The following is a 13176-nucleotide window of genomic DNA, read 5'->3' as shown; positions in this document are numbered from 1 at the left end:
AACTTCAGTTGGACAGTATGTGTGTTGCTGTCTTCATTTTGCACACATGCTGTAAATCGTATTGCATTCGTCACTATTTTTCTTGTTCTTGTATTTCTATTAAACACAGCATTTATTTTTTTCAGGTTAACTACTTTGTTTTGAAAAGGCAAAACCAGGCCCATTCTTTAGCATACTAGAACAGGTACGACCACAGAAAAGGCTATTAAACAAACATGACACAGATTTAAGTGCTTCAATATGATGTATAGCTAGGACGGACAGAGACCAAATTCTGTTCACCTTGATGAGTCCCCGTGACCTCAATCACTGATCACATGAGTAAGACAAATCGGATATGCCTCCATATTTGCTTTGATCAGAACTTCCCAAGGAATGTCCAGCAGAATATTCAAGCACCCTGAGTACTAATGCTTGGAGTTAGTACCACTGCCTTTCACGAGGGGGGAAAAAGTACGTTTAACACAATCAAAGTAACGATATATTATATGGCAATTTAATAGAACATACTGAGTAGCAGATCATGAGCTCTGCTTTGGGATGGTTGTTTTCCCTTTTATTATGTATTGTGTTATGGTAGCAGTAAGGAACCCCAATCAAGGATCAAGACCCACCTTCTGTTAGGCCATGTACAAATGAAAAATCTAATGGCCAGATTCGTAATTGGTGTAAATCAGCACAGCTTCATTGAAGTCAATTGAATTATGCCAGTTTACACCAGTGAAGGGTTTGGTACAAAGCGTTTGCAGCAGAAGGATCCAGTCCTCCACTTCCCCTCAGTCATCTTTCCAGCAACAAATCCAGCAACTCAGGTTCGGAGCTGCAGGGAATGGGTTTGCCCCTAATGCTGTTATAAAATGTCTCAATATTGTAATGGCCAAGGTATTAAAGCATTGCTGTATACTGTTAATCAATTGCAATACTGTTAGTGCTGGTTAGAGATGGGGGGAGTGGGAAAGGATTCCATATGTGGAGATATTCTATCTGCTGCTTCTCATCTGATTCTTCAGATGTAGTTATACCATATTTGGACCCTGATCCTGTGGCCCAATGAAGCCAATGGCAAAACATTAACAGCAGCAGGATTGCGCCTCCGTTTGTTTTGCTGCGAATTCTGATTTATTGCTCTATGACACCTTCACCTGAATTATCAAAAACCCTTCTTTGTGTCCCCACAGTGTTGTACGGCCATTCCTCTTTCAGACACACAATACACCCAGAATAGTCGTGTAACCATTGCCACTTCACCCTACATGACTTTTTCAAAAGATTAATACCTGCGGCAAAGTGTTTACTGCCTTCACTGCTTTTCCACTGCTTTTCGGAAATCCAGACTGCTGATGAATGTTACTGCGTAGCCCAATTTATTCTCTCTTGAAGGGACCGTACTTTACAGAGTTAAGCACAATGGCCCTCAAAACAGGCTGAAAGGGGGAAGGTTGGGCGAAGCCTGAGCATAGTAGGGGTGCTCAAGGCATGTCCTGAGAGCCAAATGTGGCTCTCAGAGCTTTAAACTGCTCCCGGTGGTCATCCTCCGGTTCCCTGCACTGTAGGCCTGATCTTACAGTCCCTGCTCCAGCCAGACTCCCACTGACTTCTGCAAGAGTTCTGCCTGAGTAAGAATTTCAGGCTTTGGCCTAGAAGTAAAAAAATTCTCTCCGCTGTGGAAATTAGATGATTCATTGATTAATGCTGTCAACAACATTAGTGGGGAGAGGTCTGGCAGTCAGTACAGAATGAGCTTCGAGACTTGCTCCCCTCCCTCCTTTCAGGCTCCCTGACATCACAAATTACTGGAGCCCCCACCCTGTGTGATGTCCCATGGTGCTCTATGCTGGATCATCTCACCTGTCACAGAACCCTGATGACACACAGAAGCAACCACTGAAAGAGGAGAGGTTAGGTAAATGCTGTTTCTCGGTACAATCTGTAAGTTTGCAAAGCTTTTAATGTCCATATTTTGCATCCCATAATGTATACTTAAAAATAACCTTGCAAACTCTCACAATCAAACAACCAAGCCACGTTCTCTTCACTATGACCATGACTCTCTTCACTAGGGGTTCATGATTCAGCATGTCCTAAACCTGGCCTGGCTGCCTCCTCTTTCATCCAAAAATCTGTTTCTCTGGACGTCTTGGAGTAAATGGGATTGCACAATCCTAAACTACTGGCACTTCCTGCCTCTGATAGGTGAACATAACATAAGGTGGGAGCCAGCAATCTGTGACTTTGATGGACCTGAAAGAGAGGGGAAGAAATGGAGATTTCAAATCAACAAAATGCTGTTCCTCTTTCCAGCCACAGTTTGGGATGTCTAGCACATAGCTCTAAAACTAATGCATTTTCTTACTCCTCAAGAAGCTATTCCATGGCTAGGAATGTGGATGCTCCGAGCAGGCAGGGCAACGCAAGTGAAAGAACAACTTCAAATTGCGAAGAGCTGTGGGAAAGCTGGCCGCAGAGTCAAGACAGACAAACAGATGGGAGACAAGGAGATGAAAGATAGAGTTAAGGGGAGTTATAGAACTGAGTGTCGTCTATATTGACATGACATCCAAGGTTACTATCTAACCCTAGAATGGAAAAGTTAGACAGCAAAGAGGGCAGAGTTCCTCTCCATAAGAACGGCTATCCTGGGTCAGACCAAGTGTCCGTCTAGCTCAGTATCCTGTCTTCCGACAGTGGCCAATGCCAGATGCTTCTGGGGGAATGAACAGAACAGGGCAATTATCTAGTAATGCATCCTGTCATCCAGTCCCAGCACCTGACAGGTCAGAGACTTAGGGACACAGAGCATGAGGTTGCCTCTCTGACCATTATGTATAAGTGATTCTCCTATGAAGGCAACCTTAATCATCCAGCACAATCCAACACCTTACCAGTGTCCACCCAGCACTCCCATCCCAAACTAGCAATGGTTGCTTGCTGTGACTCCAATCCCTTTGCTGACACAAAGGATTATGGGATTGCGAACAAGAATTCACAGCTGGTTCGGTGGTCACAGCTGGAGAACATTTGGAAACCTCTGATATAAAGGTTCCACCAGAAATGAAAAAGGAGTAGTTAGAGAGGTAGGATTCAAACTAGAGCAAGAAAGCGCAGGACAGAATGGAGAGGGACCCATGCTTAGGACAATGGTTCACAAACTACAGGTGATGGCCCTCCAAAGATCTGCAATATGAATAATTTTGAGAAGGAGGTAATTGGATGCTGAAGCCTGGAAGGGGAGATGGGTCATCTCTCTGTCACAAAGTGGCCTGCTGAATGAAAAAGCTGGAGAACCACTGCTTTCAGGGAGGAGCACACCAAAGCAAAGGCAGGGACAGGTTGGTTTGAGAAGAACAAAAATCCACAGTGCTCCAGGATTGATCATCGACATCAGGGTCAGAGCTGGAGCGAGGGTGCTGTAACTACTGGATGAGGGGGCAGGAGAGCTGATAGCCTGTGAAACATCAAGAGCTTCCAGGAGAGAAAAGAAGTCAGGGATGTTATGAGTAAACCCCTAATGCTGAAACAAGAAGAGATGAAGCCAGCATATAAATAACAACTGATAAATCCTGAAGGAAAGGGTTTATTAGGCCAAAACTGGCTGATAAATTACCAAAAGTGATCCTGCAGTCCTTATGCAATAGTCCCACTGAATTCAATGCAGTCTTGCCGGAATAAAGGGTTTGAACACAGTAGAAGGTCAGAAGGTGGGGTTTGGTTTTTTTAAAAAAAAGATGGGTAGTTGTGAGTTGAGATTTAGGTCTCGTGAACACTTAAAATGTAAGTGGACATAACGACAGTGCTCAGGGGTGTGAAAACCCCTCTCCCCAGAGTACTGCAGCTATTCCATCCAGACCCCCACTGCAGATGCAGCCACTTGTGTCGACAGAAAAATGCTTCCATCAACCTAGCTACTGTCGCTTGGGGAGGTGGACTTCCTACAGCGATGGAAAAACCCCTTCCATCAGTGTAGGCTACACCTACGCTATGGGGTTATGCCAGCATAAGTGCTATCTAGCTAAACTGCTACAATCCCCACAGTGTAAATAAGGAAAGTGAAAATAGAGATTTGGCAATGTCTGTCATGGGTCTGTCACATATGGGTAGGCAGGATTCAAAATATTATATATATAATGTGTATATGCTAACCTCACTGGTTAAAAAATGAATCAAATTGAAAGCATATACACTGACACAGTCCATAAAATTATTATTTAAAGATTAAAATCTGTACAAATAGCAAAACTAGCCTGCTGTGCAAAAGACAGTTATCAACTCCCAACTGCCATTAAATGGTAGTAACTATTTACGTTATGGTAGTACCAGAATACCTCAATCTAGAGCCCACTGTGCTGCATGCTGTGCAAATACATAGGTAGAAATAGCCCCTGTTCCAAAAAGCTAACTATACATTTCCAGCTGTAACGTGATTGATTGTTAGTGAACTCTAATTCTGCCTCCCCCTCAAGGACTAATGATTAAACCATTTGTGAACAGCTGTATCTGACTCCACAACAGCATGATGCACAATCTTACCGGGACGCTGTTAAGTAGTTTACGGCTCAATGTCTAGGTTTTAGTTTTCAAAAAAAGGATTTTCCATACATTAAAATGATTAGAAATACACTGAAGATTTAAATAAATAAATGTAAAGACGAAATTAAATGTAAAGGGTTTTTTAAAGTTATTATTTAAACTTTCCCAGGCTGTGTTAAACCCAAACACAGGAGAAGCAGAAAATCTGACTGACCATAAACACAAAGTGAAAAGGCGATCTAGTTTCTGGAGTGAAGTAAAAAGGTGGGGGTTTTTTGTTTAAAAAGTGCCAGAGACACAAAGCAAATTTGATGTTGTTTCCGTTCCTTCCCCTTCCGTAATCTAGTCGTATCACAGATAAGGCGTATGTCTACATGTCATATTTTATATTGACAGTGTTCTTGTAACATATATTTGGCAATTTAACACAAAAAATGCTTTCCCCCAACTCATCCTTTTCCTCATACTAAAGAACGAAGTGCCTGAATAACATATGCAAAATTCAGAGAACGTGAGACTTCATAAGGAACCCGTTAACATTCCACAGTAGCTTCTGATAGTTTTGGATGTACCATATTTGTCCTCCTAAACCATCTATGACCCATCAAAAACGAATGGATAAAATAGAAAACTCAGAAGTTTCTGATCCAGCACCTACTGAAGTCAATGGAAAAATTTCCATCGACTTGAATGGCAGCAGGCTCAGGCCACATTTAACTCCTTATTGCTACTCTCAAGTGCAAGAATCCTGCATTAACAAACACACACTCTCAAGGCCTGATCCTGCAGCTCTTATGTGAATAATCCCATAGGCTTCAATGGGCCTTCCCTTGTGAGTTAGGGATGAAGGGCAGAGTATCACCTCTGTATCACCACTGGCTGTCATCTACCCTTCTAATAAGCCCACTAAAAGCAGGAAGCAGTGATCCAAAACACCTTGTCTTACCTGTGGCACAAAGGGCAATAAATGTTTGTGCATGCTTCCGAATCAAAAGCAATTTGTCTTTAGGTAGAGGCAGCTTCCTTAGAATGTGTTCGATGAAATCATGTGGAGTGACTGCTGCAAGATTCCACTTCAACTTTCCCAACACCACAAGCTCCCACTCCTGAAGGAAGAAAACAAAAGAAAAACCATAGGCAACCCTGACGAAAAAGAAAAAAGCTTAATCATTTTACTGATTGTAATTATATCACTGCTAAATTGGTTTTGCTTAGACATTTTTTCAATGTGCCTCTAAAGCTTTGAAGTTGTTGACTTTCTTTTTCTTCATTTTTTTTTTAAACACTGGAAATGTCAAGTTACACTGAAAGTAATGAGGCCTGGCAGCTCCTGCCAAGATTTTACTTTTTTTGTATCCACTGCTGAATGCCCACCCAGAAAGTTTAGCCTGCAATTAGATATTGCCAAGGTCACTGTGGTCCTTACCTAGTAACTTATTTTAAATGGCTATAGTGCTTAATTTATAGCCATTTAAAGCCCAGTGGATAACTATGCACACAAATAACCAAGACATAAATTTTCTTTTTCCATTGGGAAAGTGAGCACCTCAGCATTTTCTCTACAATTGTTTTAGAGATGTCCTTAGGTTCAGACTGTATTTAATCTATGCCACAGCAAGTTTTGCAGAAGGGAAATGCATATGACACACCCAAGAAGCCTGTAAGATATCCGACAATGTACCACATAAGACCCAATCCTGCATTCTTTGCACACACAAAATTACCAGAGAAGTTACGAGAAGTTTTTGGGTGCAAAAGGAATTGTTCAGGCCCTTAAAGTGTGGTTATTCTTCAAAAAGTGGTTATATAAAAAATGGCACCTTCCCACTCAACAGATCTGCTCTTTCTGTGCCTTCAGAGCCATATTTGCTTCCTTCAGTGTCTAAATTAAGTGTTTCATACATTTTCCTATTATCAGTCCTACAGAGCCGTCATAGCTCAGAGAGAAGGAGCTGAATTCTATTCCACTTCATGAATCATCGGAATTATTAACTACATTCCGTTTATAGACTCTTTAATCTCCAGGATGCATAAGTCTACAGAAAGCCAGCATCTCAGAGCCCAGGCTGAGTTTGTAAGGCTGGCAATTGGAAAAACCATCTTTTTACTTCTGAATTTAGCAGATTTGAACTGACATCAGTGAGAGACAATAAACATGGACCCCCACAATGGCAGTTTTACAGTCACTTTTTGGAGCAGAATCCTACTTGGACAGATAACAGCTGTACCAGAAACATTCCTATTGGGATAATACAGAACCCTCCAAAACCTGGAAATCTTCTACTAAAATGTTTCCGTAGGTGAGACCTGAAACCAGTCCTGCATAATTTCTCAAGAAATATCATAAGATGTTTTAATAAAATGACAATTAAATTCACTAAGGACTGATCTTTCGAACACTTGCTAGCAGAGACAGGCCTCACTTCAGGAAAGCATCTTTATTCACTTAAGCAGATGTTTAACTTCACGCACATGCTTAACTCCTCATGAAACTAAAAATGTTAAGCATGTGCTTAAGCGCTTTCCTAAATTGAGGCCACAGTGTTTTATTGTCATAGGCAGTACCACGGAGGGAACTACTAACAGTAGTATTAAGCACATCAGCGATTTGGGGGAAAGGCCCTGCCTTCTAGGAGATAGATTTTGCAACCTCTCCATAGGTGGAACTCCACTGGCTTCAATGGGTGTTTCACATGAGAAGTATGTGTATGAATCCAGGGCCAGATCCTACAAATTAAGATCTGTGAGAACAGAACTATTTGACTGAAATACGCACTCTTATAAACTAATAATACTTAGCATTAATATAGCGCTTTACATCCTCCAAGTGCTTTGCAAATAGTATTTCATCAAAAATCATGTAAATAAAAGTAACTTTTTTCAGCTGTCTCGCCTCAATCTCATACTGAGCTGCTCACTGAGGAGGAGGAGGTCCTTATTTACAATCGTGCTTAGCAGAGCAGAATTTCGATAAATCTCACGCTTATTGAGTTAACACTGAGAACTACATTTACCGAAAAAGGGACAAATGCGACCCATAATTTTCTAAGTTATAAATGTATCACTTGTACGGGCAATTTGTTAATTTCATGGGACTACGCAGTCAATCCTACTCCCAACAGAATCAACGGCTATACTCTCATTGACTTCAACAGGAGCAGATTCAACCGTGTCACTAATGGAAAAATTTGAAAGCGAATTTTCCAAACGGTGATAAAACACCCTCCCCGCGTTTTTATTTTATTGGGTATGTAACCTGAATAAAACCAAGTGACATGACATGGGTTTTTAAAATGTCCCTCAGATTGCAGACAGCTCCTTTAAAACTGAAAGCAGGAAAGAAACTGCAAACAGAAGAGATTCTGGCAAGGATTCAAAGATGAAGTCATTTCCAGTTGTGCATGTCTGACACTGGATGGCAGTGTAGCACCAGAGCACCGGAAAGAAAGCACCTCTACAAAGAACCTAACTCAGAAAGTTTGTTGCCCATTTAAACACATGGACATATATGTATGTGCATGCTATCAAAAAGAGATCTTCTGCTAACTATGTATAAATCTCTAAAAATCGCAAACAGTAACCAAAACCTTCAGATTCTCTCTGAGGGCATTTGCGAACCATTGTGCTAATTACATAAATGGGAAAAGAATATGAATATTAAATATTAGGCAATTATATACAGTATGTTCAAAACAAATGGGGAGATCTGCCCCCCTCAAAAAAACCATGCGATTTTCATAAAGGAAACTTATCTTGATCACTTTCTATCAGTGCCTGAAAATCTTTAATACCTTCAACTTTTCAAACATTGTTTAAAAAACTTATAAAGAGGCAGGGAAATGTATCATGTGCTGGGCTCTGGAAGGAGTGGGGAGGTTGTCAGCGCAAGAGCTGATGGAGGGGAATGGGGCACACTGGAGGTAGTGTAGGGCCGCTTACCAGCAGCTCTTGGGGTTTGATGGAATTGTCCGTATATATGCAAAGTTTCTCTGCAGTGAGGGGGATTGTCTCTTTCAGCTTGGAGGCCAAGAACATGCAAACTGCCCCCAGCAGCTGCAGATGGCACTTTCTGGTGGGCACCACCGCTAAAAATCTGTCCAGGTAATTCATGGCGAGGGGGAAAACCTCTTCTTCACACTTCTGCTCTTCACAGACCTGCAGTCCAGGGGTGGGGGTGGGGAGAAAAGAGAGAGAAGAACATGAGCGATCACTTGAAATGTACCAAGGGTTCTAAATGATTGTTTTAGATGGGGGGGGGGGGGGAAGGGGAGATCTCTGGAGAGGCTGGGAAGGCTGTCAATCGGCTTTCACATTCCTTTGGTTCATTCAGTAAGAAATGAATTCAGTCACAGTGTGGGAGCCGAAAGCAGCAGCAGCAGCCTCAGATTTTGCGACCCAATTTTTTCTTTCCTTTTTTTTTTTTTTTTTTTTTTTTGATTTCGTCATATTTTCAAAAAATAAATAAAAATAGCTACGCTGGCCCGGGGCCCCCCGTTTTGGGAGCGATGTCACCCCCAGGCGACCCCCTATCATTCCCGACAATTGTAAAAATTCCCCCGGGGGGGGGGATCCCCCAGCCCTGGGCCCGCGAGTCGGCCAGGGGGGAGGTTAGGGTGGGGAGATCCCGGATCCTCAGCGAGAGAAAATGGTTTCAAAAAATAATTAAAAATCCAAGTCAGGGGGGAGAGGGGCAAATTCCACATGAAAACCAAGAGGAGGGTCTGGGCTTCCCGGCCCGGGGGGGATGGGCTGGCAGGGGTCCCCCCAAAGCGAGATCTGAAGGGGAAATGATACGGGGGGCCGCGCCAGGCTGCAAGCTCTGGAGGGCTCTGGGCCCAGGGCCGCCCTTCCAGGGTGAGGATCGCGGCGAGGGAAGGAGTCACCGGCTCCCCTGGCTCCCCGGCAGCCTCCCAGCCAGCTGGGGGGGGACCGGCGGGCGGAAAGGGGGTGCATTTCCGAGCCCTTCTCTTGGGGGGGGGGTTCGGCGCTTCTGAGCAGAGTTGCATGCAAAGCAACATGGCGAAAACATGGCACGTCCTGAGCGCTGCATACGTGGGCACAGAAATACTTGTTGGGCAAAAATTAGGGGGGATCGCTCACCCCCCCCCCGGTTGCTGCCAGGGAGGGGAGGCAGCTCCCCCTCTCCGGGAAAGCCTCCCTCGAGCCGCCCCAGCAGCCTGGGGACAGCGGCGGGTTTTCTCGTCCTCCTCTGGCCAATGACTTCTGCTCACTTCACTTCTCCCCCATTTTGCACCCCTCTTTGCAAAGCGGCGGCCCCGGAAGAGCCGTTTGCTCCGCAGGCTCGCCCGCCGAAGGACAGGCTCGCGGAACAATCCTTGACCATCCCCTTCCCCCCGCCGGGGGAGGAAAAAGCACTGAATGAATTAGCAAAATGCAGGATGGAGGGGAAATGCGGCAGGGACAGAAGGGACCGTACGGAGTTCGGAGCCCGCAGAAGGAAGGAGTCTGCAGGCAGCAACCCCCCAAACTGGGGGCAAAGAGGGGAGACAGACAGACAGACAGATGTGGGGGGGGGGACTCTGCCTCTCCGTTGAATACAAACCTCCAACATCCAGGTCGCCACCATCCTGCGCATGAAGGGCTGGATGTCCTTCTGGACGCACTTGAAGTAGGAGCAGCGGGGCAGATACCGCTCCTCGACGGTCAGCAAGTTGTGCAAAACGCGCTCGTCGTACAGCAAGCTGGGGTCCGGCAGGGCTCGCCGCATGGGCTCCACCTCGCCGCACAGCAGCTCCATGTTCCCGAAGAGATCGCCCTCTCCCTCGGCTGGAAACGTGGTTTTTTTTTTTTTTTTTTTTGGAGGGGGGTGGGGAGGAGGGGAAGGAGGGGGCAGAGGAGGAGGAGGGGTAAGTGGGTGGGAGGCAGGCTCGCAGGGCTTTCCAGATCCCTCCTTGGAAGGTCTCTCTCCTCTTTCTCTCTTGATTTCTAGCCCAGAGTTGAAGCAAAAGTGACGCAACCCAGCAGGGCAGGCAGCGCTCCCTTGTTATTATGGAGCGCAGCAGCTGGTCAGATGTAACATCAAACGCGGCTTTTCCCCCCCTCTATAAGCTAACGAGGAACTCGGAGGCCCTTGTATAGGGCACGCACGCACACACACACACACACACACCAAATGACAGCTTCTCTTTTTTTTCTCTCTAGTTGCAGCGACCAAACAAAATCGCGCCAGACTTTCTGCTGCACCGGCCAATCTGGATCTCTAGAAGTGGCTTTTTTCTTCTCTTTCTTTTTGATTTGCTTATTGCAAGAGCAGAAGCCAGTGGCTGGCTCACGACATGTCAGTCTAGCTGTGTGAGTGAACCATGACATGTCCTCGCTGTGTGGAGAGCTTCCTGCTTTTTCCAGAAGGTTTTGGGAACCCCCCCCCCCCCAAAAAAAAAAAAAAATCCTCCTGACCTGCAACCAGGAGGAAAACTTTGCTCGCCAACAAAAGACTAAAGGCACAACAGAGAGACCCTGCAAAAGAAGATCCCAGGACCGGGGGCTGGTGTGTTTTGCAGTATGTTCACGCTGGTGTTTGGAGAGATCTAGCAGTGGCCACAATGCAACTTCCTCGAATATGTATTTCTGACTAACAGCCAGAACTGTTTTAGCAGTGCATGGTCACACAGATAGAGCTTTCTAGGAAACATAATTGGGGGGGAGCAGAGGGGCGGATTTGTCCAGCACTGGCTGGCTCTGTGACTTCCAGCTTTCCTTCCACACTGCATTTTTTAGGCTTCACGTTTATTCCTACTGTTGTCCTTTTTATTGCACTTTTTAAAAAAAAAAAAGGAAAATATGCCCTTGACAAGAAGTGTGATTTCCATCCAGGCTTGATTTGCTGAGGATCATTCATGCTCTTGCTTCTTTTGCATTTATTATTTTAACCAGTTGGACATGGATGTTTAACTTTGCTTCTGAGTGGGGGTTGTTTTTTTTTTTTTTCATCCTTGGACAGCACATCTCAGTTCATTGCCAGTCGTCTGTGTCTCCCAGCCTCTGCATGGCAACCTTTTGTGAAGTGTGTCAAGTTTGTTAAGTCTCTGTTTGCAGCCAGAGAAAAGGAACGGGCTGCCCCTAAAGCTGGGTTTTCATGCAGAGTAAGAAAGTAAAGAGGCGCATGTGGCTAGCACACCGCCCAGTCACCCCTTCTGGTCCCACTCCCTGCCAGGTGGACTGGAGGGAAAGAAAATAGCGCTTGCAAAGTGTGAGTTGAGAGTTTGGGGAGCCGCTTCCCCTCCCTCTATTTGCATAGCCAATAGCTCTGGGGCTTTTGCTGCTGCGCGCTGGTTGTCACTGGGCAGATTATATTTTAAGGAAGAAACATTCCTCACTACATCAAAAGAAACCAAGGAGGGGGAAAGAAGAAAAAAATACACACACACACACACACACACAACCTTCTGACCTTATCAACGGGGGAAAACCAGCATCCGATCTACTGTACACCAAGACTTTACAGATCCGTAGATGCTGCTTGGAAAATAGCACCCACCCCGAAAAACAACCCCAAAATCCACCCCCAGCCCTCCAATTGCAAACGAAACCGTGTGTGCTGAGGGTGAAACTAGCTGTGGCTTGCTTTAACTGGGTGAGGAATAAAGTCGTCGAGTCCCATTGACAAAGAAGAGACACAAAGCTTGGCAGGGATTGTCCCAAAGGGACGAGATATTTTAGTCAACGTGATGCGAAATGGGTGTTTAACAACCACAACCACCATCGGAGCCTTTTCTGAAGCACCTCTGCAACTTGCTCAGGAGGGGACTCATCCTGCTGAGGCATACACTAGTCATCGGGTCTTTTCTCTTGTCTCCCGACCCCCCAAAGGGACCAAACTTCTGGCCACACGTGGATCCAGGTGATTTCAAACCCAGGCGCCTCACACAGATAAATCATGGTTTGGCTTTTTCTAACGTCATTGTCTGGGAGTTTAGCAGTCAAAGTCCGTATGAGAAAGCACTTGAAGTATCTGCACTTTGCCCATTGGGTATTTTATTATGGCGCTGGGGGAAGGCAGGGGATCCCTCACCCATGCATGGACAGAACGGGCTCTGGAAAGAGCAGCGTGCCTGTCAATGAAAGTTCCGGGACTTTAACTTCCCCATTCACTTCCCCTTCCTATGGCAGAGCTGCTCCAGTAACAGGGAGTGCGGTGTGGCAATGACCCCCCCCCCCCAAGAACTCATTGGAGTGATTTCATAAGGTCTCTCGTCTGGCTTTGTACCCCCAAAGCCAGTCATTGTCACTGTCATGAGTTTCCAAGGAAAATGGCGAGTGATCTCCCAGTTGCACAGGACACTTGACAAACGTCTCTAAATGTGGAAAGCGGCTAGATTTCTAGGAGGATTGGAGAGACATGAATCCCAGCTTGGCAGAAAGCAGAGTTCGTGCAGCAGAGAGAAAAATATGCCGGAGCCTTCACCTACAACAACTCCAAGCAGGCAGAGGAATAAACTCGGTGATCACTTCCCGACTGCACATCCACCCCAGGCGGGTGGTACCCCAGGCACGCTCATTCACATACACTTTGATGTGTAAAGACAACGGGCTGGAGCCTTTCAAACGCGTGTACACCTTTTGTGTTCGGCTTTTAAAAACAAACACCGCGCCCGGTGTGCACCAACCACTGCCTGTGACCGACACAGG

General features: G+C 45.4%; 1 protein-coding gene across 1 annotated transcript in view; it reads right to left on the bottom strand.

Moving 5' to 3' along the window:
- The window catches only part of CCND2 (cyclin D2), a 37246-nt gene extending 26914 nt beyond the window's left edge, over window positions 1-10332 (bottom strand). The window contains exons 1-3 of the mRNA XM_067530939.1: window positions 10091-10332; window positions 8467-8682; window positions 5474-5633 (exon numbers count right to left, since the gene is read on the bottom strand). Of these exons, the coding sequence (XP_067387040.1) occupies window positions 5474-5633; window positions 8467-8682; window positions 10091-10285 (571 nt within the window). The 5' untranslated portion in view covers window positions 10286-10332. The remainder of the gene's footprint in view (window positions 1-5473; window positions 5634-8466; window positions 8683-10090) is intronic.
- Window positions 10333-13176: the final 2844 nt, after the last annotated feature.

The sequence above is a fragment of the Emydura macquarii genome, unplaced genomic scaffold (genome assembly GCF_026122565.2).
Source record: "Emydura macquarii macquarii isolate MOO-44397 ecotype Brisbane River unplaced genomic scaffold, CSIRO-AGI_Emac_v2 contig_3122, whole genome shotgun sequence".
Taxonomy (NCBI): Eukaryota; Metazoa; Chordata; order Testudines; family Chelidae; genus Emydura; species Emydura macquarii.
The sequence above is the reverse complement of the archived record's forward strand: the minus strand, read 5'-3'. Positions and strand labels throughout refer to the sequence as shown.